Source organism: Sciurus carolinensis, chromosome 11 (assembly GCF_902686445.1).
Source record: "Sciurus carolinensis chromosome 11, mSciCar1.2, whole genome shotgun sequence".
Lineage (NCBI taxonomy): Eukaryota > Metazoa > Chordata > Mammalia > Rodentia > Sciuridae > Sciurus > Sciurus carolinensis.
The window spans coordinates 19,068,293-19,095,842 of record NC_062223.1 but is presented as its reverse complement, the minus strand read 5'-3'; the positions used below and the strand labels follow the sequence as shown (position 1 = coordinate 19,095,842).

The 27,550-nt window shown below is 36.5% G+C and overlaps 2 protein-coding genes across 3 annotated transcripts; both read right to left on the bottom strand.

Annotated features, from left to right (window-relative positions):
- Positions 1-26,251, bottom strand: LOC124958626 (olfactory receptor 5M3). 2 transcript variants are annotated; one of them, XM_047516883.1, is made up of 4 exons: positions 26,141-26,251; positions 4,539-4,663; positions 2,570-2,691; positions 1-2,021 (listed from the first exon to the last, which is right to left on the bottom strand). In XM_047516883.1, the coding sequence occupies exon 4, from the start codon at positions 1,997-1,999 to the stop codon at positions 1,067-1,069; it is 933 nt and encodes a 310-aa protein (XP_047372839.1). In that variant the 5' UTR covers positions 2,000-2,021; positions 2,570-2,691; positions 4,539-4,663; positions 26,141-26,251; the 3' UTR covers positions 1-1,066. The 2 variants fall into 2 exon arrangements, with proteins under 2 accessions (XP_047372839.1, XP_047372840.1); XM_047516884.1 differs by lacking the exon at positions 4,539-4,663 and having other exon boundaries at positions 26,141-26,250.
- LOC124958625 (olfactory receptor 5M3-like) lies at positions 14,647-27,550 on the bottom strand. Its single transcript, XM_047516882.1, has 2 exons — positions 26,955-27,550; positions 14,647-15,589 (listed from the first exon to the last, which is right to left on the bottom strand). The coding sequence occupies exons 1-2, from the start codon at positions 27,548-27,550 to the stop codon at positions 14,647-14,649; spliced, it is 1,539 nt and encodes a 512-aa protein (XP_047372838.1).

Genomic DNA, 27,550 nt, shown 5'->3' with positions numbered 1-27,550 from the left:
AAAATTTTCTTCTGCATCCTTCAGTGCATGAAGGACTCCTATCAGAAGGAATCTTGAGTTCCTTCTCACTGATTTCAGGGAAAGTTCATTAAATTAACTTGATCACTCAGGTAATTGTGTTTTTAACATAGTATCTGAAGAAAATGTAGACTGAATAAAGGAAGCATTTGTATGTATGAAGCATATTTCTTCAGCTGTGTATTTTCTACACCAAAACTGAAAGTTATTTATTTATGCATTTATTTGTTTATCTGAGGACACAAAGATTAATAAATTAAATTTTGAAGTAGCTGGCTCATGAATGTATTTCATGAAATGAGGTGCAAAGGGAATATCAAGTTATATTATATAGTATTATTTAACAACACATGTTATTGTCAACAACAAACAGACCATTTTATAATTTTGTTTCAAATACAAAAATTAACATATGTCAACACCATATCTAAACACATTTGTACAAAATATTCCATGTAAATATTAATCAAACAGATTTGGGAGAACCATGTTTTGCAATGATACATTATCACCCACTAATTCTATGCATTAATTTTAGTCAGACTGCAGATTATGGCAGGGGCACAGGAAGAGTGTACACTGGTTACCTGCACTCTTAGGAACAGGGCGGTTTCTGGACCCAGTTAAAGAAAAACACACTGTGTTACGTCTCTTAAAGAAAACTGAAAAATAAGTAAATACAGTAGTAGTCCTATTTTCAAAACGGTGGTGTCAAGTCCAGTCCACCAATAACAATGAAAGAAAGATTAAAGATCACACCATCACTGTGACCAAAGTTCTCTAGTTCTTTGGCTGGAGAATTTAAATCAGCACATCTATGAATTTTAAAAGAAATAAATATTTTAATGAATCATCTCATTCATTTTAATTAATTGTCAAAACTTTGGTAATAATTAGTTTATTTATTTATTTATTTATTTATTTCAATTGGAACTGTATTTTTTTTTTCTTGTAGCCCCCAAAAAAGTATTCTTAGCATAATGTGGCAATGTATTGGGCAATAACATATTGAAAACAACAGACCACAGAAAATAAAGTCCACGCATGTTTATTTTGTTAAACATATTCTGCTGATCACTTTGTGCATGGCTTCTTTCACATCCTTGTTCCTGAGACTGTAGATTAGAGGATTCAACATGGGGATCACTGTGGTGTAGAACACTGCCACCATCTTCCCCTGCTCCACGGACTCCTCGGTGGGACGTCTCAGATACATGAAGATCAGAGTCCCATAAAATATGACCACAGCTGTCAGATGGGAACCACAGGTGGAAAAGGCCTTGCGCCTCCCTTCTGCTGAGTGCATTCTTAGAATGGCGATGAGAATGAATAGATAAGAGATGATAACCACAGTCAGGGAGTACGTGAAGTTGATGCCCGCCAGTATGATCATCGTGTACTCTTTCACAAAGGTCCCAGCACAGGCTATTTTGATGAGAGGAGGGTCTGCACAGTAGAAGTGGTTGATTTCAATTTTCCCACAGAAGTACAAGCCATAAGTCCACAATGTTGCTGCCAGACTGGTCAGAAAACCATACACATATGGGAAGGAAATCAGGCGCATGCAGACCACCCTGGACATCTTGCTGCCATAGAGCAGAGGGTTCCCAATGGCCATGTATCTATCAAAGGCCATCACAGCAAGAATGAAGATTTCTACATGGACCAGGGCAATGAAGAAAAAGCACTGGACCAGACAACCAGCGTAAGAAATAGTTTTTGTCTCTGATACCAGGTTTTCTAACATCTTAGGGGTGACGTTGGAAGAAAACCACACATCCACAAAAGACAAATGGCTGAGGAAAAAATACATGGGGCTGCTAAGCTGGGGACTGACCTTGATTAATATGATCATTCCAATATTACCGAACACAGTAATAATGTAGACCATGAGAAAAATGAAGAAGAAGAGAACTTGCCATTCCTTATGGCTGGTCAATCCCAAAAGAATAAATTCAGTCACATCTGTGAAATTCAGCATTTTGTCAAAGAGTTATAAATATCTGTAAAAGTAAAATTAAACAGAGATAATGTAAATAAATGATTTGAAATACTAGAATATATTGCTACAGCTTCATTATATGGGCAGTATTGGAAGAATGATTGACAGTTTTGGGGGAATCCAGAATTCTAGAAAGTGTTTTTGAATAAATAGCAAATTTATTCCCAAAGACATTATGTTAGATGTGAATGTCTTCTGCAAACATTTTACAATTTATTTTCCTAGGAAAACAATGTACTTTGTATAACCTTAGTAGATATTATTTAGTAAAATTCATATATGCATGAGTAATTATATTGGATAAACTTTATATACTGTCCAATATCTTAGAGATAAACAAACTACCATGTAGAACTAAATTGTGACAAATTCTGTAGGAAAGAAAGCTAGTACATTTACTTTTCATATTTTACTTATAATTTATATGCATGTAGGTTTATGTATATGTTTTTAAATTTTAATACGTACAGATGAGTTGAGAGATTTCATTTACTTCCATGAACATTCACAGTCTATAAAGCACAAAGTAAAAATCTATCCAATACAAACCTGAAAAACTTCTCAGTAGAACAACTGATGTGCTGGAAATTGGAATCTGGATTGTGTCCTACTTTCTGGTTGTTAAATATCATGCCTAGAGTAAATGACTATTCCCAGGAACTCTTCTTAACCTGCAGGATCATACATTGTACTATCACAATCTGATGAATCATATCCATAATGAGTTACTAGGAAAGGCAGAATGCAGGAAAACAGGCAAATCTCACTGTTGTAAAATAAGCTCTTACCTACAGTGATAATCCACGACTTTTCACTCACCCAAGCTAGAATGAAAATTTGACCCCACGTAGAGGAGAAAATTACCAGCCAAAATAGACTAGACTGACTCTCTATGATCCCAGTGTGTCCAGCAAATTAACAAAAGTGCAAGGCATGAACTAGGGAATAAACATTTATTAAAAGAGTCAAGTATGCATAAAGTTGTCTCGAATTTAGAAAAACTACCTTAGAATATAGTTATGTATAGGCTATAAAATCTATACAAAGTTGCACAATCTGCTTTTAAAATTTTTAGATTTATCCTGACTAGAGATTACAAATATGCCAGCAGATCACATGTGCTGTCTAATACAATATGTCATACATGCTGCATGTATGAGACTGAGATTTTTTCTTTTGTGTAATTTCAAAGATTAGCATAGAGGAATTATTATTAGGAGAATCAGATCTGATTATATGGCACTAAAGATAATCCAACATAAACAAATATATTGAAAATGGCAGGGAAAAAACCTGATTGATGATTAACCAGTTGATGGGTAACAAAACCAAAACAGGAAAGCTGGACGTTAGCTCTGATTTAAGGAGTGTGATGATCTGCAAAGTAGTAAAGGGCTTAGGACTTCAAAAGCACTTACAGGATTTCCCCACAAGCTAAGGCACAGATGTATTCATAACCTTCCATCACTGGTCATTCTATTCCAAACCAAATTATCAGTAAGGGTGGACTTTTTGACCAGGTCATGTATAAAGCAATATATGATATTCCAGTTTAATATTTCTTTATTTTCAGATCTTCACTGTAGGATTCAAGACTTATTTTATGAACATGAACATATTTTATTCTTATTTTGTTTTACTTTTGATTTATCTATTCCTCAATATAAGTTAATAATCATTATGATACACATTTTTGTGGATTCATAAACAAAAAATTAATATTGACAATTAACATATAATAGATATACAAGGAATAATTATTAAATGCACTCTCCATCAATCATTCATAAAATATCTTTTGCAAATTCATCCTTTTCTCTCTCACTTTCATGCTCAAGTTATATGGAATCATTAAAGTATTGTTATAAAGAATAAAATAAAATGAAACCTAAGATAAAAGCTTCATTTGATGAATGCATTTTTTACCAACCTAAGAATGAAGAAAAATACTGCCATTAAGAATCCAGAGTTGGCTGAGTGCAGCTGCATGCACCTGTAATCCCAGTGATTTGGGAGGCTGAGGTAGGAGGCCCGCAAGTTCAAATCCAACTTCAGCAATGCCCTAAGCAACTTAGTTAGAACTCAAAATAAAATAAAATAAAACATAAGAAGAGCTGAGGTTGTGGCTCAATGATTAAGTGTCCCTGGGTTCAATCTTCAGCACCCCCCATACACACACAAAGAATTCAGAGTTGAAAAGAGACCACTAAACCACAGAGGTGAAAGCCAAGCAACATCAATCTGACAAAAGGGAAACTGAAAGAAGTCTACAAGAGATCTCTTTTAAATGTTTACCTTTGAAAACAAGGAGCAATTAAGAATTTTCCTTTAGGAATGACCTTGGGGAAGTACATCTCTAGAGGAAGAGTCAGTTGATTACTTGTTTTAAATAACCAATTTGTACAGTATTTTTCTCCCAAGTTCCAATAATTCTGTATGATCTCTAGTTGCTCTCTGTTGGAATGCTGTGAAATATGAGACTGGGCAATGAATAAATATAAAGGATTATTCATCTCACCATTCTGCATTCTGTGAGGTTCAAGGTCAAGGAGCTGCATTTGGTAAGGGCCTTCTCTATGCACTCTTCTCTGGGCCCAAATCTCCACCATGTTAGCTCAGGAAATGACTTCCTTAACAAGACTCCTAAAGCACAAGAAGTAAAATCAAAAATCAATAAATAGGATGAAATCAAACTAAAAAGTTTCTTCACAGCAAAGGAAATAATCAAGAGCATGAAGAGAGACCCTACAAAATGGGAGAAAATCTCTCCACCTCACACAGAGCATTAATCTACAAGATATATAAAGAACTCAAAAAATTTAACCCCCCACCAAAAAATAACCTAATCAATAAATGAGCCAAGGAATTGAACAGACACTTCACTAAAGAAGAAATACAATCGATAAACAAATATTTGGAAAAAATGTTCAACATCTCTAGCAATTACAGAAATGCAAATCAAAACTACACGAGATTCCATTTCACTCCAGTCAGAATGGTAATTATCAAGAATGCAAGTAACAATAAATATTGGTGAGGATGTGGGGAAAAAGGTATACTCCTACTTTGCTGGTGGAACGGCAACCACTATGGAAAGCAGTATGGATAATAATACCACTAATAATACCTTCTGCATTTCTATATCACTTAGCTTAATTGGCTTATATAGTCATAACCACATTGCATTGCAGACAGTTGTAATCGCAAGCTCTATGGTGCTGGACTATGAACAATTTGAAGCCAGACAATATCACTCATCACTGCTTCTTTGATGATGATGATATCCTAAATAGTCCATAAGGTTCTGTGAGAAATACAGCAAGGTGTATAATATTTCCTGTCCTATTTAATCCCCTGGCGGCCACACCCAGAGACATGTGCAGACACATCACATCCTTTGTACACATACCTCACACAGCTAGGATATACCCAGATGCACACGTCTGTCTCACACATCAGGTAATTGAGATTTCTGGTTGTGATTAATGTTTCTTGGGCTTTCATCTTCATGATTTCTTAGAAATTTGGAAACAGGGAATGCATCTCTAATAAGGTTTTGAATTTGCCTCTCCCAAGAGCTTGAGAGCATTTTTTAGCTTCAGAATATTTTAAACCAAAGTATTGACTTAGCGTATTTAAGAAAAAATGGCAAATAGAAGTTCATACCTTTGACCTGTGAGCCTGTCACTTCATCTTCTCAGGGGAATATCTATCTCTCCCTCTTTCACTGCTGTCTTCTGTAAGAATCAGCTTAACAGGCAAGTTTTTTTGTTTCCTCCATTTGAAGGAAGGAATCCTATTTATAAAGGTTTTAAGCCCTTGTAGTTCCAAAATCAGACATTTTCATGTGAGTCACTTTTTTTTTTTTTTTTTTTTTTTTGCAGTGCTGGGGATGGAAGGATCGAATGCAGGGCCTTGTGCATGCAAGGCAAGCACTCTACTGACTGAGCTATCTCCCCAGCCCTGTGAGTCACTTTTTTAAAAAGGCCCCCTTCTGCTGCCTTCCTAGAACATCAGAGAGAAATGTATCTCATAAAAGTGAATATCTTATATTCCATAGGCTGCTTATTTTCCTTATCCAGGAAACTCTACATTGGCAGAGTTTTTTGAGGCTCCCATCTGACTGATTTCAGGTTTATGCTTGCCTGTATCACCGTGGTTTCCCCAAATGTCTTGGAGGGAAACTCCTTGGAGGTGACCCCTGGTTCTTTATATGGAAAGCACAAGGTCTATAAAACACCACCATAGGAAGCAAAATAAAAGATCTACTGGTGGCGGGGGACGGGACTTTCACCATGGCTGAATACAGAGGGTTGCTTTCCTGCTTGCTCCATGGCATGAAATGAAGAAAGCAGACAGGTAGCTTCTCAGAAAGCTGGGTGAGCAAAAAAAATGGTGGTGGGGGGACTTACTGGAATTTAAAACTGTACATTCAAAGCAGATCAGGGACTCAGGAGGTTGGATATAATAAATAAGGAAGAAATCCCCCAGGGCCACAACTTCTGCTGCAGCCAGGGGCACAAGCCAGAGTGGTCCCTTCATGAGCAAAGTAGAGGGATAAGGGAATTAAAGTAACCTGCATTTTTTAGGAGGCCTGAGGTGTGTCTGGGTACAAAGAGTTTAGAGATCAAAGACACTGCCCAACTAAACTGAAAGACACACTGCACAATGTCCTTGTGTGGGAGACGAGTCACCATCTCTTCCAGTGCAGAGGACAGAAGATGGAACCATTTTGCAGCTATGGCAAGGGGACCAGCAGCTGAGGGAGCCAATTCCTGGGAAATCCAAGTTTAACCCAAAATAGGGGGCTGGCAAACCCACGCTGTATGACACAGAGTCCGCATAAAGAGATCAGGAGAAAATCAAACATGGAGAGAGGTTTACACAGGGGTCTACAGGTTATAGAAATCAGCCCAATTCTCCCCCTCCCCCTCTAATTCTGCTGCTTGCGAGACTGACTGGGAGAAATGGACCTGGGGAAATTCGAAAGGGTGGGGCAGGAGAGATTGCTCAATACCAAGAAATGTGGGGTCCACAGGTGACCTAGTAGACTAAGTTGTCTTCTCCACCACACCAGTAGAACCCAGGGGAAACCCCTTCCAGTGTGTACTGGCAAATATTGAGCCATGGAGATGCACTGATTTAAAATGTCCAGACCAAATGGTATTCAACTAAGAGCCTGACGCCCACCTAAGTCTAAACTCTGCCTCAAGGAATTCTGCCTACAGGATTACCTCTCTCAGTCCTGCCATAAGCAGGGTGGAGAATCACGCTGCAGATAACCCCACCCAACACTGCTGAGAAGCTGAGTATCTTTTGACCTCCAACAGACACAATTCTTTAACTTTTCATCAAGTTTTCTCTCTCTCTCCCTCTCTCTCTCTCTCTCTCTCTCTTTCTTTCTCTCTGTGTATATATATATATCTTTGAGGGGGGAGAAATTTATTTTTATTTTTTTAAAAGTTTCCTCTATTTAATTGTGACCTTAATGGTTCATGGACATGTATACATACTCATGTTTGTTTTTTTTCCCCCTCATTTCTAGCATTTTTGAAATCGGTTACTTTTCATGGATCAGATGTATGAGGACTGGGATGTTTGATTAGTATATTTCAGTTTTTTTTTTTTTTTATTCTTTATGTTGGGAGTGGTGATTGGATCACTGCTTTGAACTGTCCTGGATCGTGGTGGCAGTTCCCTTTGGAATTTCTGGTGCAAAGGTGCTTAGAAAACTGCCCATTTGAGGTGATCCCTGTTAAGAGAAAAAAATCTGTGCCTGTCAAGGAATGTGTTAGTTAATAGCCTTGAGTACATATGCCAGCTGCCCATAATTAAAGGAGATATGGCTGCATTCAATAGCCTTAAGTTCAAATACCAGTTTCGGGGGAAAGTAGAAGAGATTTGGGCCTGAGCTGATGAGCTTTTTTTTTTTTTTTTTAATTTATTTTTATTGTACACAAATGGGATACATACTGTTTCTCTGTTTGGACATGAAATAGAGGCATACCATTTGTGTAGTCATACTTTTACATAGTATAATAGTGTTTGATTCATTCCGTTAGCTGATAAGCTTTAATTGGGTTGCTTCACTCACAAATTTCGCTTTTGTTTATCTTGAAGACACTTTCTCACAATAAATTCTTTTGATGTTTAAACTTAGGTAATAAACATGTAGAGCCTGCTTGTGACCAATCTCTCTCATCAGGAGTTTGGTTGGTCCACCAAGTCCTACTTTCTATTTTGTGTGTGTTTGTCTAATTTCTAATCCTTCACTGCCCCGTATGGGAAACAGAATAAATGTCACATGGTCTGTGGCACTTTTAGTTTTGTTTTTTTTTTTGAATTTTACTTAATACATATATTTTTCTCTCACCTTTTTCCATCAGTTGAAGAACCTATCTCAACATTGTAAAAGCTATATATGCTAAACTCAAGGTCAACATTGTTCTAAATGAAGAAAAATTGAAAGCGTTCCCTTTAAAACCTGGCAAAAGGCAGGGATGCCCTCTTTCACCACTTCTACTCAACATAGTCCGGGAAACTGTAGCCAGAGCAATCAGACAGAAGAAAGATAATAAAGGGACAAAAATAGGAAAAGAATTACTCAAACTATTCCTATGCTGATGACATGCTTCTATATTTAGAAGACCCAAAAATCTCCACAAGAAAACATCTAGAACTCATAAATGAATTCATCAAAGTAGCAGGATGTAAAGTTAACACCCATAAATCAACTTAATTCCTATATATCTATGATGAATCCACTGAAAGAGAAATTAGGAAAATTTTCCCATTCACATTAGCCTCAAAAATATTTGGGAATCAATCTAACAAAAGAGGTGAAAGACCTGTATGATAAAAAGTACAGAATTCTAATGAATGAAATTGAAGAAGGCCTTAGAAAATGTTCTTGGATAGGTAGAATTAATACTGTTAAAATGGCCATACTACCAAAAGTGTTATTCGGATTTAATGCATTAAGGTTCAGATGATGTTATTCATAGAAATAGAAAAAGTAGTCATGAAATTCATTTGAAAAAGTAAGAGACCCAGAATAGTGAAAGCAATCCTCAGCATGAAAAGTGAAGTAGTAAGCTTCACTCTACCAAGCCTTAAATTATAACACAGAGCTATTTTAACAAAAATGGCATGGTGTTGACACCAAAACAGACATAAGAACAATGGTACAGAATAGAAGACACAGAGACAAACCCACATAAAAATACAATTATCTCATACTAGACAAAGGCACCAAAAACATACATTGGAGAGAAGATAGTCTCTTCACAAATGCTGCTGGATAAACTGGAAATACAGATGAAGCAAAGTGAAATTAAACCCCTCTCTCTCACCCTTCACAAAAATCACCCCTCAGTGAATCAAGAACTTAGGCATTAGACCAGAGACCCTGTGCCTATTAGAAGAAAAAGTAGACCCAAATCTGCATCATGTCAGCTTAGGAACCAAATTCTCAGCAAGATCCCTGTAGCACAAGAAATAAAATCAAGAATCAAAAAGAAGGCTGGAATCAAACTAAAAAACTTTTTCACAGTGAAGGAAACAATTAAGAACATGAAGAGAAAGCCTACAGAATGGAATAAAATCTTTGCCTCACATAGAGCATTAATATCCAAGATATATAAAGAACCCAAAAAACAACAAAAAAATCAAATAACCCAATCAATAAATGGTCTAAGGAACTGAACAGACACTTCACCAAAGAGTAAATATCATCAGTCAACAAATGTATGAAAAAGTGTTCAACATCACTAATAACTGGTGAAAAGCAAATCAAAACTATACTGAGATATTATCTCACTCCAGTCAGAATGGCAATTATCAAGAACACCAGTAACAATAAATGTAGATGAAGATGTGGGGGAAAAGGTACACTCCTACTTTGCTGGTAGGACTGCAAATTGGTGTAACCACTATGGAAAGCAGTGTGGAGATTCCTCAGAAAATGTGGAACGGAACCACCATTTGACCCAGTCATCCCACTTCTAGGTGTATACCCAAAGGATTTAAAATCAGCACGCTATAGTGTTGCAGCCATATCAATGTTTATAGCAGCTCAACTCACAATAGCCAAGCTGTGGAACAAACCTAGGTGCCCTTCAACAGAGGAATGAATAAATAAAATGTGGAACATATCCACAATGAAATATTACTCATCCATAAAGAAGAATGAAATCATGGCTTTTGCTTGTAAATGGATGAAACTGGAGACTACCCTGTTTTGTGAAATAAGCCAGTTCACTAAACCAAAGGCCAAATGTTCTTTTTGGTACATGGATGCTGACTCATAATAGGCAGGGGCAAGGGAGGAGTGGAGGTTCACCAGATTGGACAGGGGGATGTCAGGGAAGGGAGTGGAGATGGGGTAAGGAAAGACAGTAGAATGAATTGGACACGACTTTCTCGTGTTCATATATGAATACATGATCAGTATAACTCCACATCAGGTACAACCACAAAAAAAGGAAGTTATACTCCATGTATGTATGATATGCCAAAATACATTCTACTGTTATGTATAGCTCTAAAAGAACAAATAAAAATTTTTTTTAAAGATTTAGTACCTATAGATCCTGGGCAGAGAGGGCTCAATGAATCAGGTAGGAAATCCTGTGTCCCCAGGTCATGAGAGCAAGAGAGAGAGAGAGAGAGAGAGAGAGAGAGAGAGAGAGAGAGAGAGAGAGAGAGAGGGGTAGAGCAGGTGGCCCAGTCTACTAGGTGGGAGAGTTCTTACCTCTGGCTTGAGTCTTTCAGATATGGTGTTCTCCTAATGCCTAGGAAGAACCTTTGCTCTGTTTCTCCTCTTGCACCAGCCCCGACCCCACAGTCCATTCAAAACTCTAAAACTACAGTGGTACTTTTAAAACGTTTCATTTCATATCACTGCTTTGCCCTCAACTGTCAGACAACTTTCCCTCTTCCTAAAGTAAAACTTCAGCTCGTGTTAAATTATCTGCCACCCATCCCATTATGCTTCTAATGTCTCATTCCGTGGCTGCCCCAGTGGCTTCCAAGCTGTCCTTGAAATACAGATGAGTACTTGCATTTTATGATCTGTTCACTGGCTGGCAGGAATCTTCATGACTAATCCTTTAACTATCTATATGTGTGTATTGCTTAATTATATCCTCTCTTTTTCTTGTACGGTTGTTTTTTTGAGGTCCTGGAGATTGAATCAAGGGCTTCACACATGGTGGGGAAATGTTTTACCATTGAGCTTTGTCCCTAGCCCCTATATCCCCCTTATAAAATCAACCCTCAACATCAAACCTAAATCACATGCACCTATTCACTTATTCTGCCCAATTCTTCTCCAAATTTTGTCATAAACCACCATTCAACATGCCATATAATTTACTTCAATATTATGCTAATTGCTTCTCACACCATTTAAACATAAGGCTCATGAAATTAAGAGTTTTTTTCTGTTTTATTTATTAGTAAGAATGATCTAAAACAGGACCTGGTATATAATAGGCACTCAGGTTATACTCAGATGAGTGAATGAGTAAATTAATGAAACAATATTCATAATGTTGAGGAACAGGTCAAAAGAAATATATAAAAATACATTCTATATATCCTATTACTGACATTTTAAAATTAAGACTATTCAGATTACTAAATAAAGGATAGTAGTTTTTATAAAAGACTACCCATGGAGTCTTGCCTCAGGTAGTATACAAAAATAAATTCTGAATGAGTTAAATTAGGCATATTTCAAAAATGTATGCCTTGCATGAACTTTTGTGTGAATGAACACATAGTGTGTCCATATGAGTTAAAACAACACAAGTAACCACAATAACTTCTGAAACCTTGGTGGTGTAGCAGAGTGGAAGTTTATTTCTTGATCACATAATAGGTAATTGGGCAAGTTGGAAGGGGGCTATCACTGTGATCTACTCTGAGATTTCACACCATTTCTGGAGCCCTGGAGAGCTCAGCTTACATCTAATGGGCCAACAAAATAAGACATAAAATGCAAGATGAATCCTGGGAGACTTTCATAGCCAGTCTAAAAATAGTATGCAACCCAACTATAATTGTCTTTAGATTTCAGCCACTTGAACAAGGCAAGTACAAAGGAAGCTGAGAAATATAACTACATTTTTTGTTTTATTTTACACTATAAAAGAAGATGAAATTGGATTTGGAGACAATATAGAGGAATCCCTCAACTCAGAACCCTGCATTTGAAAGAGAACATTTTTATCATAACACTAATGAAGAGACTAACAAGACAAGCTTAGTAGATCTATGAATATATATATACACACACACATATATATAACATATATATACATATATATATATGTGTATATATATATATTTTACTACTGGGTATTGAACTCAGGGGCACTCAACCTCTGAGCCACATACCCTGCCCTATTTTATATTTTATTTAGAGACGGGGTCTTGCTGAATTGCTTAGCAACTTGCTGTTGCTGAGGTTGGCTTTGAATTTGTGATCTTCCTGCTTCAGTCTCCCAAATGACTGAGATTACAGGCATGCACCACCGTGCCTGGCAGATCAGAGGATATTATCATTTGAAAATGTAAGTTTATTATACACATCAAGGAAAGAAAAGAAGCTTTAAACAGAAGATATGGATGTCATAATAGTGAATCAGTTCACTGATGTGATAAACATTTCAAGGATTAGAACCCAGGAACTTGCACATGCTAAAGTAGAACTAAGCTACATCGACAACCCTTTTATAATTTTACTTTGAGACAAGGTCATATTAAGTTGCCCAGGCCAGACTTGAAATTTTGACCCTTCTGCCTCAGCCTTCCAAGACATTAGAATTACAGGCATATGCTACCATGCTCAGTTTAGCTAATATTTACTAATCACTTTGTAAATGAAGAGATAATGATAGTGGTATTACAAATCAGAAATGATCCTCTTCTTTAAAGGAAAATACAGTTCATTAAGTTAACATTCTAAAACAGAGAGTAATTAGAATTACTTCATTTCAAAAAATATGAATCGACCAACAGAAAAATAACAGTATAAATAAATAGTATTCAAAAAATTCAAATGTCGAAGAAACGTAGTAGCATTTAACTGCATTAGTATGCAGGTGTTTTTAAGTTAAGACAATGAGGATTTTCTGCCTTTCAAAATGACTAACCTTTATAATCTGTTTTTCAGAATATTTGCTAAATAAAGAGAGGACTGATGGTGAAGTTGGCAGTTTGGAGATATAAATGTGATGAGCATAATATGAGAATAAATGATATACTAGGTATCATAAAATAGATGCTAAAATAATAAGTATTACATAATAAAAGGAATCTTATTTTTATGAGACTACTACTTTGGTACCAAAGGAAACCCCTAAGGAGGAATTTCTACAAAATTCTTATCAAATTCACTAATCTGATAAAAAGACCCCACAAGCTCGTGCGCAGGCGCACACACACACACACACACACACATATATGCAGGTACATTTATTTATGCACATTTATATATGTATCTGTGCATATTTGTAAGTACATAAATTTTATTTCTTTATGAAAACCCCACTTCTATATGTCCTTATAAGTTCACTGGTAACAAAAAATTAATAGAATGTGCATTCTAACAGGAAAGGTCATAGATTTGGAACACTTCAGAATCAAATTCAGCTCTTCTTGCCAAAAAATTTTTTGTGATTTCCAAACCAAGGATTTTTTAAATTGAAGCAACAATATGGCAAAATAACAAAGAATAGGTTATATTTCACATGTAAATTATGATTTGTTAAATGTACAAATGAAGATACTACAATACCTAATGGAACAGTTGCTTTATGCTATCACCAAATCCAAAACACCAAAGAACATAAAGCAAAAAAAAAAAAAAAAAAAAAAAAAAAAAGTATCACTATATCGCTTCAAAATATTGTACAATCAATTTGCTAAGATCTGGTTAGGGGAAGCTCATTGCAAATTCCAAAACAAAAACAAGGTGGTGTCATTTAACAAGGCAAAACTTAAATGGTGTCTTAAAGCTATCAGAGGATATCAGGTAAGTACTGTATGAATGACTTTATTAATAAATTAATATGCATTGAAAGTGAAATCACATGTAGCATATAAGCAATTAATGTTAATCAGTGCTGGTTGCTCTACACCAGATATTCCATCATCAAGGACATTGTCTCCAAAGATAGCAATGTCTTCGGTGAAACCTTACTCAGTTTAAGCACTTTGTATCAGTGACATGTAATCCAGAACCTGGTCCTCCTCTAGGAGCAAGAAAAGACCCTAGATAATATTATATTTTCCACAGAAGAATTGAAATGATGGGGTGGTGAATGTTCAAGGGCAATGAAAAAAATACCCTGAACTAAAAATTAACCTACTGAATCTGACATTATGTGGAAGGGAAAATCTACGGAGGATGTTGTCAAAAGTGTTCCCATCGTTACAGATTTCATGACCCAGGGAGTTCTATTTACAACTGCTTCCCTCACCTCTGCTCCTTTATTCTCTTTTCAGTTATATTTACTTTATTCATTGAAAAGATAAATGACCAATTCCTCAAAAATTCCTGAAAGAAATAATCTCCACCTGTTATAATGAACTATGGACCTCATCCTGCATTTCCAATTTTATTTAGTCAAAAATGCTCTACTGATGGCCTTGTTCATGGCCTCCTTCACATCCTTGTTCCTGAGACTGTAGATCATAGGATTCAACATAGGAATTACTGTGGTGTAAAAAACAGCCACCATCTTTCCCTGTTCCACAGACTCCTCCGTTGGGCTTCTGAGATACATGAAGAAGAGAGTTCCATAAAATATGATGACAGCTGTCAAATGGGAGCCACAGGTGGAAAAGACTTTCTTTCTTCCTTCGGCAGAACGCATTCTCAGGATGGCAATGAGGATAAAAATGTAAGAGACAACAATGACCAGCAAGGAGTAAGAGAAATTGAGACCTGCTAATGTGCGCATGGTGTATTCTTTAATGAAGGTCCCCGCGCAGGCCATTTTGATGAGAGCTGGATCTGCACAATAGAAGTGATTGATCTCAATGTTTCCACAGAAGTACAAACCATGGGTCCACAGTGTTGAGATCAGACTTATAAAGAAGCCATATGCATAAGGGAAAGAGATCAGCTGGATACAGATGGTTCTTGACATCCTGCTGCCATACAGTAGGGGGTTGCCAATGGCCATGTACCTATCAAAGGCCATGACGGCCAGGATGAAGACTTCCACGTGGACAAAGGCAATGAAGAAGAAGCACTGCACTATGCAGCCGGCATAGGAAATGGTTTTGGTCTCAGATACCAAATTTTCCAGCATTTTAGGGGTGACATTAGAGGAGAACCACACATCTGCAAAAGATAGGTGACTGAGGAAAAAGTACATGGGACTGTTGAGCTGAGGACTAATCCTGACTAATATTATCATTCCAATGTTGCCAAGCAATGTGATAATGTAGACCAGCAGGAAAACCACAAAGAAAAGGAGTTGTAATTCAGGACGACTAGTTAATCCGAAAAGGATAAATTCTGTTACGTCAGTAAAATTGAGCATATCCTTAAATCTGATCCAGAGAGCATTGCATTTTAGCTAATAAAATAAACAAAAATAAGTAAATGCACAGACAAAAATAACCATTTTTATTAATATTATCTTTCCTATCCCTTTTGTTTCTAATGCCTGTTCTTTTTCTTAATTCTTTCTTCCTTCTCCCATATTTTTACTCATATTTATTTCTGTTGTACATTCATATAATAGACTTTTTCATACAGAATGTGATAAAATAACCTAACTTATTGTGCCTTCCTTAATTGTCTAGAAATAAACAATTCAGAAAGAAAATTCTTTATTTTACTATCTTCTGGAAAGGGACAAAATTTTTATTACTGTACCTGATTTTCAGGTGTGCAATGTTAGTATTCATTTACTGGATTTATATAGAGCAAAAGGTCTGCTGTACATTAGAAATTTATTCAAAGCCACAGCAAAGAAATACTATTACTTAATTAGAATGTTAAATGGTTCCTCCAGTCATCTTGCAAATTTGAGATGCTGATTCCACAAACGACTTAATAAAATTGTCTAAATGGCTTAACATAAACTCACTACTCTCATCAGAAAAAGAAAAATTTTTTTTCTAAAATTTTATTTAATTTTTTTAGGTCGATCTCAAAATATTACTGGATCCATGACTGGGGGTACAACTCCTGCCTGGCCTGTGAGAAGTTCTTGGTTCAATTCTCAGCACTGCAAAAACAAAAACAAAAGTAAAACAGAAAAACAAATAACAGCAACAAGAAAACTGAAGGCTTGCCATCCATGTCTGCATTGCCAAAAAATCTGATAAAAATGCACACAAGCTTCACCTCCTCCATGGAATTTATTTCTCTTTGATTTGGAATAAATAACAAAATCTAGGCAACCTCTCATTTCCTTTCTCTCTGTTAGAATTCTGAGTAACAAAAGAATAATAAAAGACTGAATGAAAGTCCATATTATGTATCTATAAACTTTTGAGTTTAAATTCAAAATATATATACAAAATATAACAGAAAGACAAGTAAAATATTTTGAGAGAAAGGAAGGGTTTTTTTTTTATTGTTTTTTGACTATCCAATTAAGATGGCTAGCTTTCTGGATTCTGAACACCTTCTAGCTTATCCCAAATAGTATAAATGTTTTGAAGTTTGGTTTTTTTGTTTTTATTTTTTATTTTTTGGTACCAGGGACTGAACTCAGGGGAACTCAACCACTGAGCCACATCCCCAGCCCTGTTTTGTATTTTATTTAGAGGCAGGTTCTTATTGGGTTGCTTAGTGCCTCATTCAAAGCTTGCTGAGACTAGCTTTGAACTCACAATCCTCCTGCCTCAGCTTCCCAAAACACTGGGATTACAGGCATGTGCCACCACGCCCAGACTTTGAGCTGATTTTATTAGCAATAATTTTCTACCTATTTTCCATTTATTGATGGACCAAAGAATTTCCAATGATAATTCTTCACAAAACTACCCTGTATTTGCCACCAAAGTACAAATTGGAAAAATATCATCATTTCCCAGGTGGTCTCTGGGGTTACAGACAAACTGAGAAAGAGTCAAGATTAACAACTTGGATGTCTTGTTTGTTACATTAAGGATTACATTACAAAAGGAACAAACATGGGGTATTTTGTTAATCATAAAATGGTCAAAACCATTCAATTCCAAGCTTTGCTCTTTACTAGATGTGTAACCATGAACTGGTCAATTTATGTCCTTGGCTACAGTGTCTTTATGAGTAGATGGAGAAAATTAGAGAGTATACCTTGGGGTTATTGTGAGGATTGACTAAGGTAATTTGACATGGAATATTACAGAAAGGATACATTAATGAAAATCACAAATTGTATATGTTCCTGTGTTGACTCTGTTAACAATTATTTTCATATGGGGCTCAATTTCCTTATTTCTAACAATTAGCAGGTAAGTTGAATTAAGCAACTATCACAATACCAAGGACAAAGAGACATTGTTTCCTTTAACTCTGAGTTTGTAAGAGAAACAGAGAGGCAACTCTCTTAACACAGCCTTTATACTGCAGGAGGAGTCACATGGTTCTCTCTGCCTGTTTTAAGATTGTTACCACACATTTATGTGCAACCTGCTTATATTCTGGCTATGCCTGCATCTGAAGGAGCACTTCTTTATGGTTCCACATATTTATTTGATGATTAGTAAACCTTATATATTTATGGGAGCATTTTTACCTACTCCTTTTTCACTTAAGGTAAATGTGGTTGCAAAGAATATATTTTTTAAAAAGTCATATTGGCTTCAAACACTTAACAACGAATATATAGGTAAATCAGGACAGATGAGATATCTTCAACTCCAAGGATGTCTCAAAGTTTAGTATCTGTTTAATGGTAAATTTGCACAGAAAACAGAAGGAACACAAAGTTTTTACACCCTAATGAAATTCACCTATATCCGCTAGAGCTCCGTCTTTGGTTGGATATATGTAGGGTAATGAACTACACCCAGGTTTCCCAGAACTTCCAAGCTTAAAAATGAAAGTTTTGCATCTTGGGAAAAGCATTGGTACTAGGCAAACCTAGAGAGGTGATCACTCTAAAAGGGTCAGAGTTCACTATTAAAATTGCCAGTTTGTATAGACAAATTCAGAGTTCTATTTATAATACAGCAGATAACTATACAAAATGACATGCAGAACTATCTTGTTCTTTCATACAGTCTCCATGTTAACCTCTAACCACCCAAGATATAAGAGAAAGAAAGAATCTGGTCATGGGATTATTTATTAGCATCTTTCAGACAAGGGGGTTTCTTCATAAATAACAAGAGGGCTTCTTCATGAATAACAGACTTTGAAAACATATTGCTGGTAATGTATCCCTGTCACTAAATGCATAATAGGTTAAACCAATGACTCTCTATGTATGAGACAGACACAGGAACATTTAAAACAATATTTTTTTTGTTTATAACTATTCATATGATAAAATATATGTCATGTATTTACCTTTCTTCAGTTTAAATGGACAACCCCTACCTTTGCCACTCTCTCTCCTTTTTTAGTAATAAGAATATGTCTTTAGTATATAAACAAAAACATAATTTTTGGTCACTGTAAAAAATTGACACCACTTCTTCATTTAGGTAAGATGCTATATGTTGCTATCACAGATAAATTATACCTCTTATACGGGGCCATCAAACCCAGAGAACCATCCGCAGCAGACTTCCACTGACTATCACAGGGAAGTTTCTCCAATCTTTTTTCCTAAAAACCATGCAAGATATTCTCTTCCTACTCAGAAATAAAAGGACAGCATAGAGGAATGATGCTTACTTTATAAAAACACAGATTGTCCTTGAGTATGAACCCACCTGGGTACGTAGAAGAAATGTTCTTGGAAACATCCCATTTCCTATCATTAGTGGAGAAATCAGAAGGCTGTATAAAGATTGAATTTCCCACTGTGGGGCTTTTTCACTGGAGAATATGGATAGAAACTCAAGGAAGTAATTAAAATGACACACATTGCATCATCATTAAAGAAAGTAATCTCAAGAGCAAAATAACTCTCAGCAGATCTAGAATTTAAAAACAAGGTCTAAAAAAACTTGAGATTTTGCTTTCTTCCTGTTGTAAAAATGTTTTCTCTGAATCCTAGCGTATTGTGGAGCATTTATTTGAGGAACATCTTGCTTTCCCATATAATAATTATATCAGTATCTGATACAATACTTTTTTTTGGCTGGGGAGTGCTAGAGATTAAACCCAAGGTACTTTACCCCTGAGCCACATCCATGGCCATTTTTATTTATTATTTTGAGACAGGATCTCACTAAGTTGCTTAGGGTCTCAATAAATTGCTAAGACTGGCCTTCTGCCTCAGTCTCCAGAGTTGCTGGAATTGCAAGCATACACCACCATGCCTGGCACAACATATATTTGTAATAACCTCTTGCTTACAATAGGAAAACACCAAAACATTCCTCTGTGTTGGTGAAGAAATTAATGTTTCTTTTTCAGTAAGAGAGAACTGGTTAAAAATGAGAGACTAGAGGATACATTTCCTGTGCACGTCATTCAAGAACTCTTAGTCGGCATCTACTTATCTGAAAGGATTAATATATGTCTCTAAACCCCAACTTAATTCCTAGATCACATTGATAATGAAGAGATGAAAAATATAACTTTCTCTCAACACCATAAATTCATAGTTGGAATAGACTTTCATGGCCAGAGAAAACAAGCTCCTCACATGAGAGAAAAGCAACTCTTTCTAGAAAGTAACTTGTTCAAAAGCAGTAGCTCAGGGGCCTGTTTTAAACAGTATCTTAACAAAAAGCCTTTGCTATGGTTTCTAAAAATTCCCCCTAAAAGTCCATGACTTGGTCCCCTGTCCATGGTACAATTAGGAGCTGGTGGGAATTTTAAGAGGCGGAGTCCAGTGATGGGTATTCCACTCTTTTCGGGAATGGCCTTGAAGTGGGTATTGGAAATCCTGTCTCTTTCTCTACCTTTCTTTCACTTCCCTGCCATGAGGTGAAATGTTTTGTTCTACCACATAGTCTGCCATGATGTGATGTGTCACCACAGGCCTAAATGCAACAGTGCCCACCAAGCATGTACAGGAACCTCCAAAACTCAGTCAAAACAAACCTTATTACTTTATAAGTTGATCTCAGATATTTGTTACAGTAACAGAAACCTGATTAACTCAGTCATAAATCTTAGCATAGTGACAAAATAAAGTCAAATAGTCACAGGAATCCAAAAGGCAGGAAGTTGTGGAAAGGGAAGACAAAGTGTGCTCACAGATTCCTCTGCCCTATCTGTAGGTGCAGTCTCGGGCCTGGTAAGCAGCTGGGTCCGGTAGGTGAAGATCTGGTTTTAAAGGCATTCATCTGTGTGAAATCTCTGTCTTGTTATTTGGGCAAAGAAGAAAAGCTGAGAACCCCTTCTGCATTTTCAGTGTCTTTAATACAAAAATGCTAAATATTTTAATGAGACGTATTTTGATTTCCTTTAATAGTTTGTTCTTTTTAAAACTCTGGTAGAAAATTAATTCTCTAGTAAATAATTTTTACTGATAAAAATGTAGTTATTTTCTTAAACTGGCCTGAGAAGAGCTATTTTTCTTATGTTGACAGATTTTACCCATTTAGAAGGGAAAAGCTGACATGGTTGAGAACTATAATTTAAAAATTGATTGACAGTGACAGCTCTTTGCATATGTGGTATATATAAATCTTAGAAACCTTTTATTGAAAATGGAATTTACATTTCAGTTTTCCATAACAAGTAACATTTTGGTAAATTGTACCTCAACTGGCAAAACTGTTTTCAAGCCAAAAATTTACTTATTGAATTAATGGAACCTCCTATTGATGCACATCGATATAACAAAATGATGATCATTATCACATGTGGATTGTTGCCATTAACTTTTACAAGACAGGGCTAAATAAGGGAGCAAACATCAGACTTGGTACTTAGAATATCAGACACAACCCCTCTGCCAGGTCCTGCTTCTCTCACCCTTACAAGAATTTAACCAAGGACCCCCTCAAAAGCTAGACTGCTGCATATAATCTTTAGAAGTTTGTATAATATGATGCTCAGATTAGACAAGTACACTAATTACAACTCCTTCATCATTCTTGTTTGTAAACTTTTTTTATTGTTTGTTCTATTTAGTCATACATGACAACAGAATGCATTTGTGTGTGTGTGTGTGTGTGTGTGTGTGTGTGTGTGTGTGGTGCTGGGATTGAATCCAGGACCTTGTGTATGTGAGGCAAACATTCTACCAACTGAGCTATATCCCCAGCCCCCAGAATGCATTTTGATTCATTGTGCAGAAATGGGGTACAACATTTCATTTCTCTGGTTATACATGATATAGTCACACCATTTGTGTAATCATACATATACATAGGGTAGCCATGTTTGTCTCATTCCCCCATTTTTCCTTCCCCCAGCCCCCTTCTCTCCCCTCATTTACCTCTACACAATCCAAAGTTCCTCCATTCTTCCCTTACCCTTCCATCTCCTCTTATATGTATCACCATCCACTTATCAGAAAGAAATTTGACCTTTGGTTTTTTGGGGATTGGCTTATCTTGCTTAGCATAGATTATTACTCAGCCATAAAGAAGAATAAACTTATGGCATTTGCAGGTAAACAGATGGAGTTGCACATGAACTGCTTTGTACCAAATGATTTCACATTTAAGAAGGAACTTGTTATAATGATAGTCTATGAAGGTGAGTTGTCTCCTCCTGCACAGATTATGGTTGTATTTACCTTTGTTGCTGGGACACTTTAAGCAATAAACCAACCAGTGGAGAAACTAAGTTAGAAAATTATGGTGAAGAGTTGCTCTTCATTGATGTAACTAACATAAGCCATCTTGATCGGATGTTGTGATTTTCTTGAGTTCACGCTGGAAGTCTAGGTGCCATGATGGTGAATGAAATGAATGAAAAATAAGATTCATAGTAACTTACTTGCACTGGAGGGAGCATCTTACTCACATTGACATCTAAACACCACTACAACCAAACATTGTGATTGACAAAATAGGGTTGGTGAAATGAGTGTTAAAAATGATTTATCCCTTAATAAAAAGTCCCTGACTCAAAATTTAAAAAGAAATTAGGATTTTTTTTTTTTTTTAAAATAGGTACCTTGTGCTCTCAGTCTGCAAAAAGGAGACAAAATTTTCTATTTATTATTTTCTACAACAGCCACGGTCCTTTAGAAAGCATGGTCCATAAAGGCAATTTTGATATTGCAAGGAAAACTGGGTGGTAACACTCAGTCTCTAAAAAATGCTCAATTTAAGTGGTGAATTAATTACACAGAGATTTCAAACCACATCTATGGAGATTTTTCTCAGGTATTTAAAAACTGCATCATCTGTGAAAAAAATGTCATTAATGTCAATTATTCTCTTAAGAAACTCTGATTAAATTCAATATTCTCTGTACTTGATGTTTGAATCTATGCAAGTGAACATGGCTAGACAAAAACAAGAGCTGAACTGAATTCCACACACATTCACAGGATTTCTAATGCTGCCCAACTACCCCGTACATCCCCAGTACGGGTTAAATCTCCCTCCCTCTCCCCCATCTCTCTCTGTCTGTCTCATATACACACACACTGAATAATGCATTGGATTTATTGTTTCTATTGTGCTTCTATAGTTGGAAAACTTCTAATGTCAATCCAAAATTGAACTCAGAGCTTACTTGTCTCAAACTGTAATTGAGGAAAAGGTAATTTACAAATAGTATTTGAGATTCACAATAATTCCATGAGATGGGTGTCATTAACCTGTTTTTCAATTGAATAAACTCATGGTGAGAGGTAACTTCTCTAAGTTACCCAGCTAACAAAATAACAACAACAACAACAACTGGGGCTCAGACATGCTTCTGAATAACAACAAAACCAATTCTTTTCCCACCACACTATTCTGTCTCAACATCGGGAGAATGCTCTTAGTAGAAGCTGAAGACAACGTCTTCACAGGTGGCATGAATTTTAGGATGATTGACTATGAAAAAGCAGAGCAAGTGTACCCTTGTTCCAGGATCAGAATTTCCCTGGATTCAGTAAATGTTATGAATTAATATTATTTTCAACTAATAATAGTGATTTTCTTCAAATGTCTTTTCCACCCACGTGGCACTAGGACCCTTCTGTTTTCCAGCACCTCAAATCTCAACTCAACCCTCCACTTTCATTTGTCGTAGCTGGTTTCTGCCAAATGTCTTAATGTTATTGCACAGTGGGTGATTTTTCAATTAAAACATTGTTACAGGGTCAGAACAAGCTGGTATTTGTGAAGGTGATAAAATTGCCACTTATTTCTCACATGTTATGCATACGTATGAATGCATCCTAAGGAAGACACAGTTATTGCTATAAAGATTTACTGCTCTAAACTAGTTCCCAATTCCCTTCATTGTCGGTCAACATTCGCTTCCATCTGTTTCCATCCAGTGAAAAAGCACATGAAGTGTATGATCACTGAAGTCTGATGCCAATCAAATTACATTCTTCAAAATTCTTGCTCAGAAAGGATCTGCTCAATGAGCTTACTATGGGCCATTTATGATAAAGAGCTTGAATGTGACAGAACTAAACCAAAATGATCATATGTTTCTCTCCTCAATTACATGTTGGGCTGGAGAAGAGAGTTGTATTAGTCAGGGTTCTCTAGAGGAACAGAATCAACAGGAAATATGATTATAAAAAGGGGATTTATTCGATTGGCTTACAAAACCAGAAGCCAGATAGTCCACAGTGGCTGTCTGTAGCTGGAGAGCTGGAATATAACAAGCAGAAGCCCCAGAACAAGAGGGATCAGCAGTCCCAGACCAAGGCTTCTGGAAACTACCTGGAGAATCACTGACAGAATCTGCTTTGGAGGAGTGAAGAAGCCAGAGTCCGATATCCTCAGACAATTGGAGCAGCGATCACAAACTCAGTTCAAGAAGAGCCGAGCTTGCATCTGAATCTGCTTCCTTGTTCTTCCAACTGTTATTCATCCTAATGGGCGGTGTTGCCCATGCTTAGGGAGGGTCTCCACTTCAGATCACTATCTCACATTCCAATCATTCCTAGACAGACAATTATTCCTGGACACACCCAGAGACCTCTTAATCATTGGAATCTCTTAATTCAATCAAGTTGACAATTCAAATCAACCATTACTGGAGTATTACAAAGAAAAATCTGTATGTGACAATAAATAAAGGCAGAGAAAACAAGAGGAAAAAATGGGGAAATTCTTATTCACACAAAAATATGAGTCAAGCATCATGTCTTTATCAGACACAATGTTAAGTTGGTAAAAATAAAAAAGGAAAAGATATTCTCTTCCTTTAAGAACTTCCTAGAGCAGTGGAAGAAATAGGTGCATACATATATAACTACAGCACCATGTTATAAACAGAATGACAGAATCATAAATTCCTGAGTGAACCATAATACAACACTTGTACCAACTGAATGTGTTAGAGAAATCTTGTCAGAGGAGTCAATGCTTCAGACAAATCTTAAATGATAAAGGTAAAAGAGAGTGTGGAGAGGAACCAGGGGCTGGATAGCAGAAAAATCCATTACCTGTTCCATAAATCCTATTTGCTTCAATTCACATGTTACCCACTCCAAGACTCCTTTCCCATATGCTAAAATTGACCCATGAGCAAGACCCTCTGTTAAAATTGACTCTGAGGCAGCCAAGGGCTTCTCTCCCACACTGTCCAGCTTTGATTTCTCCACCGCACTAACCATACTGGAAACGTTTTATTATTGATTCATTTAGGTATCAATCAGACTGACTCCCTTACTCTAAAATATAATAAAGGTATTATTTGTGTCTTGTTTATTTCTGAATCTCCAATACATAAGGCATTTCCCTGTAATCAACATGGATCAAAGGACTGAAATACTTTAAATTTATTGTAGGTGTCACTATGTATGTGTTAACAGCGCTACAAACAGCAGAACCTTAACAGGAAGACAGAGAACTTCCGGGAGGAAATGTGGAAATTATAGATTACCCAGTGTATTTGAATTTAGAGGTGGAGCTTCATAACTCAGTGGAACTCAGGGGTAAAGTACATAAAGAAAAGAAAAATGAGACACAATTATTAAATCTATGAAAACCAAGTGAGCAAGAAAAATGATCATAAAATATTACTCATAATCTAAATGATAAACACTAGTATTAATGATGCTCATATTCATAGTATTACCCAGATTATTTTTCAGGTATTACTAATGACATACCCATAGTAATGTTAGCAATAAATACTGACTTAAACTAAAATTCAAACATAAGTTTATCATAAAGGTAAAGAGACAGAAGTGGTAGATATGAGGCAGGTATAAAGGATTACTAGAGTAATGCTAACACTTCACCTTTGTTTTAAAAATACCAACAAATTAGCTAGGTTCAGTGGTGCATATCTGTAATCCCAGTGGCTCAGGACACTGAAGCAGAATGATTGCAAGTTCAAAACCAGCGAGACCCTGTCTCAAAAAAAGGAAAAAACGCAAAAGGCTAAGGATGTTGCTCAATGGTTAAGCACCCCTGGGTTCAATCCCTGGTACAAAAAAAAGAAAAGAAAAAGTCAAAAAACCATATCTGTATTTGAAAACTCAATAATTTTTTTAAAAAAGTATGTAACTTAAGGTGGGCTAATTCCCCAAGGAAATGACAAGAAGCCATTATGTATGTGGAATTAAGGATAGGATATCATTGAAACAGGAATTTCAATTAGACTTATAATTTATTTGACATTTAAAACTACACACATGACTAATCACTAGTCATTTAAAATAATAATTACTATAATTAATTTTAACTAAGCACACATTTATATAAAATCACAAAAAGGCAAACTATTTCTCAAATATAATTCTTTTAGACCTCTAAAATTTCCATCTTATATACTTAATGTGCTGCAATTTTATCTAAGTAATATTGCTTTCATGAGAATAGGATATTCTATGCTGGGAAATGAACAAACCATAACATCATAGTAGCTTATAAAAACAATGTTATCCACCAGTGTTCTACCTTTGAGAAATTTGTTCCATGTCTTCTGACTGCACAACCTCCGTCTTAAATTTTGCAGGTCACCATGGAGAAGAAGAAAAGACCATCTGAAGAGTGTGCTCACAAACAATGACACTCTCAACTGAGAAGTGACACAGATTCTAAATCATTTTCCAGAAATAGCCACATGCTCCTGCTTAACCTACGGGACTAGAGGCACAAAGCCCTCCTGTGCACCAAGGGCAGAGAACTTGAAATAAGTGATTCAGGATGAATGGCAATTACAAGTGTGAAAACTGTGTAATCAGACTTTTATTCCATGTGTTGCATTTTAGAAAATAATTGAAGTTTCAAACACTGTGGTGCTCTCCATTCATGTACCATATATACATATATATTTGCTTTGCCACCAGTTCTGGCCTGTGGCTTAAAAAAAAAAAAAAATCTAGTCTAGAGAAATCATTGAAACAAAAAGAAATGTGAGTTTTTCTTTAGGAAAAATGTTTTTCTCCTTGACAACTCTTTGGCTAAGGCTTCTTTCACCTCTTTATTTCTAAGGCTGTAAATCATAGGGTTCAACATGGGGATCACTGTGGTATAAAACACAGCCACCATTTTTCCTTGTTCCACAGATTCCTTGGAAGGGGGTCTGAGGTACATGAAAAAGAGAGTTGCAAAGAATATGATGACCGCTGTCAGGTGGGAACCGCAGGTCGAGAAAGCTTTGCGCTTGCCTTCTGTGGAGCCGATTCTCAGGATAGCAGGGAAAATATAAAGGTAGGAAAAAAGAATGATGAGCAGAGAAAAGGAAAAATTGCAGCCAGCCACAACAAACATTGATGTTTCTTTGTTGTAGGTGTCAGAACAGGACAGCTTAATCAGTGGGGGGTCAGCACAATAGAAGTGATCGATTTCATTGGGGCCACAGAAGGTCAGGTGGTAGGTCCACAGGGTCTCCATGAGGCCGGAGAGTGCTCCATACACATAAGGCACCAGAACAAGGGATGTGCACACACTCTTGGACATTTTGCTGCCATAAAGCAGAGGGCTGCAGATGGCCATGTACCGATCAAAGGCCATCACAGCCAGGATATAGATCTCGACGTGGACCAAGGCAATAAAAAGGTAACATTGTACCAGGCAAGCAGGATAAGAAATGGTTTTCTTCTCTGAAAGAAAAATTTCCAGCATCTTTGGCGTCACATTGGAAGAGAAACACAGATCCACAAAGGATAAGTGACTCAGGAAGAAGTACATGGGCGTGTGAAGCCGGACGTTGACCCGGACGAGTAGGATCATGCCAAAATTCCCTGCCACTGTGACAGTGTAAATGGCCAGAAACAACACAAAGAAGAGAATCTGCAATTCCAGGCGGTTGGTCAGTCCCAGGAGAATGAACTCAGTCACTGAGGTTAAGTTTCCTCTCATCAT

Coding starts and splice junctions, on each gene's coding strand:
- LOC124958626 (XM_047516883.1), bottom strand. CDS start 1,999: ATGCTGAATTTCACAGATGTGACTGAATTTATTCTTTTGGGATTGACC.
- LOC124958625 (XM_047516882.1), bottom strand. CDS start 27,550: ATGATGAGAGGAAACTTAACCTCAGTGACTGAGTTCATTCTCCTGGGA. Junction 15,590..26,954: donor TACAACAAAGAAACATCAAT/GTTTGTTGTGGC, acceptor TCTCTGGATCAG/ATTTAAGGATATGCTCAATT.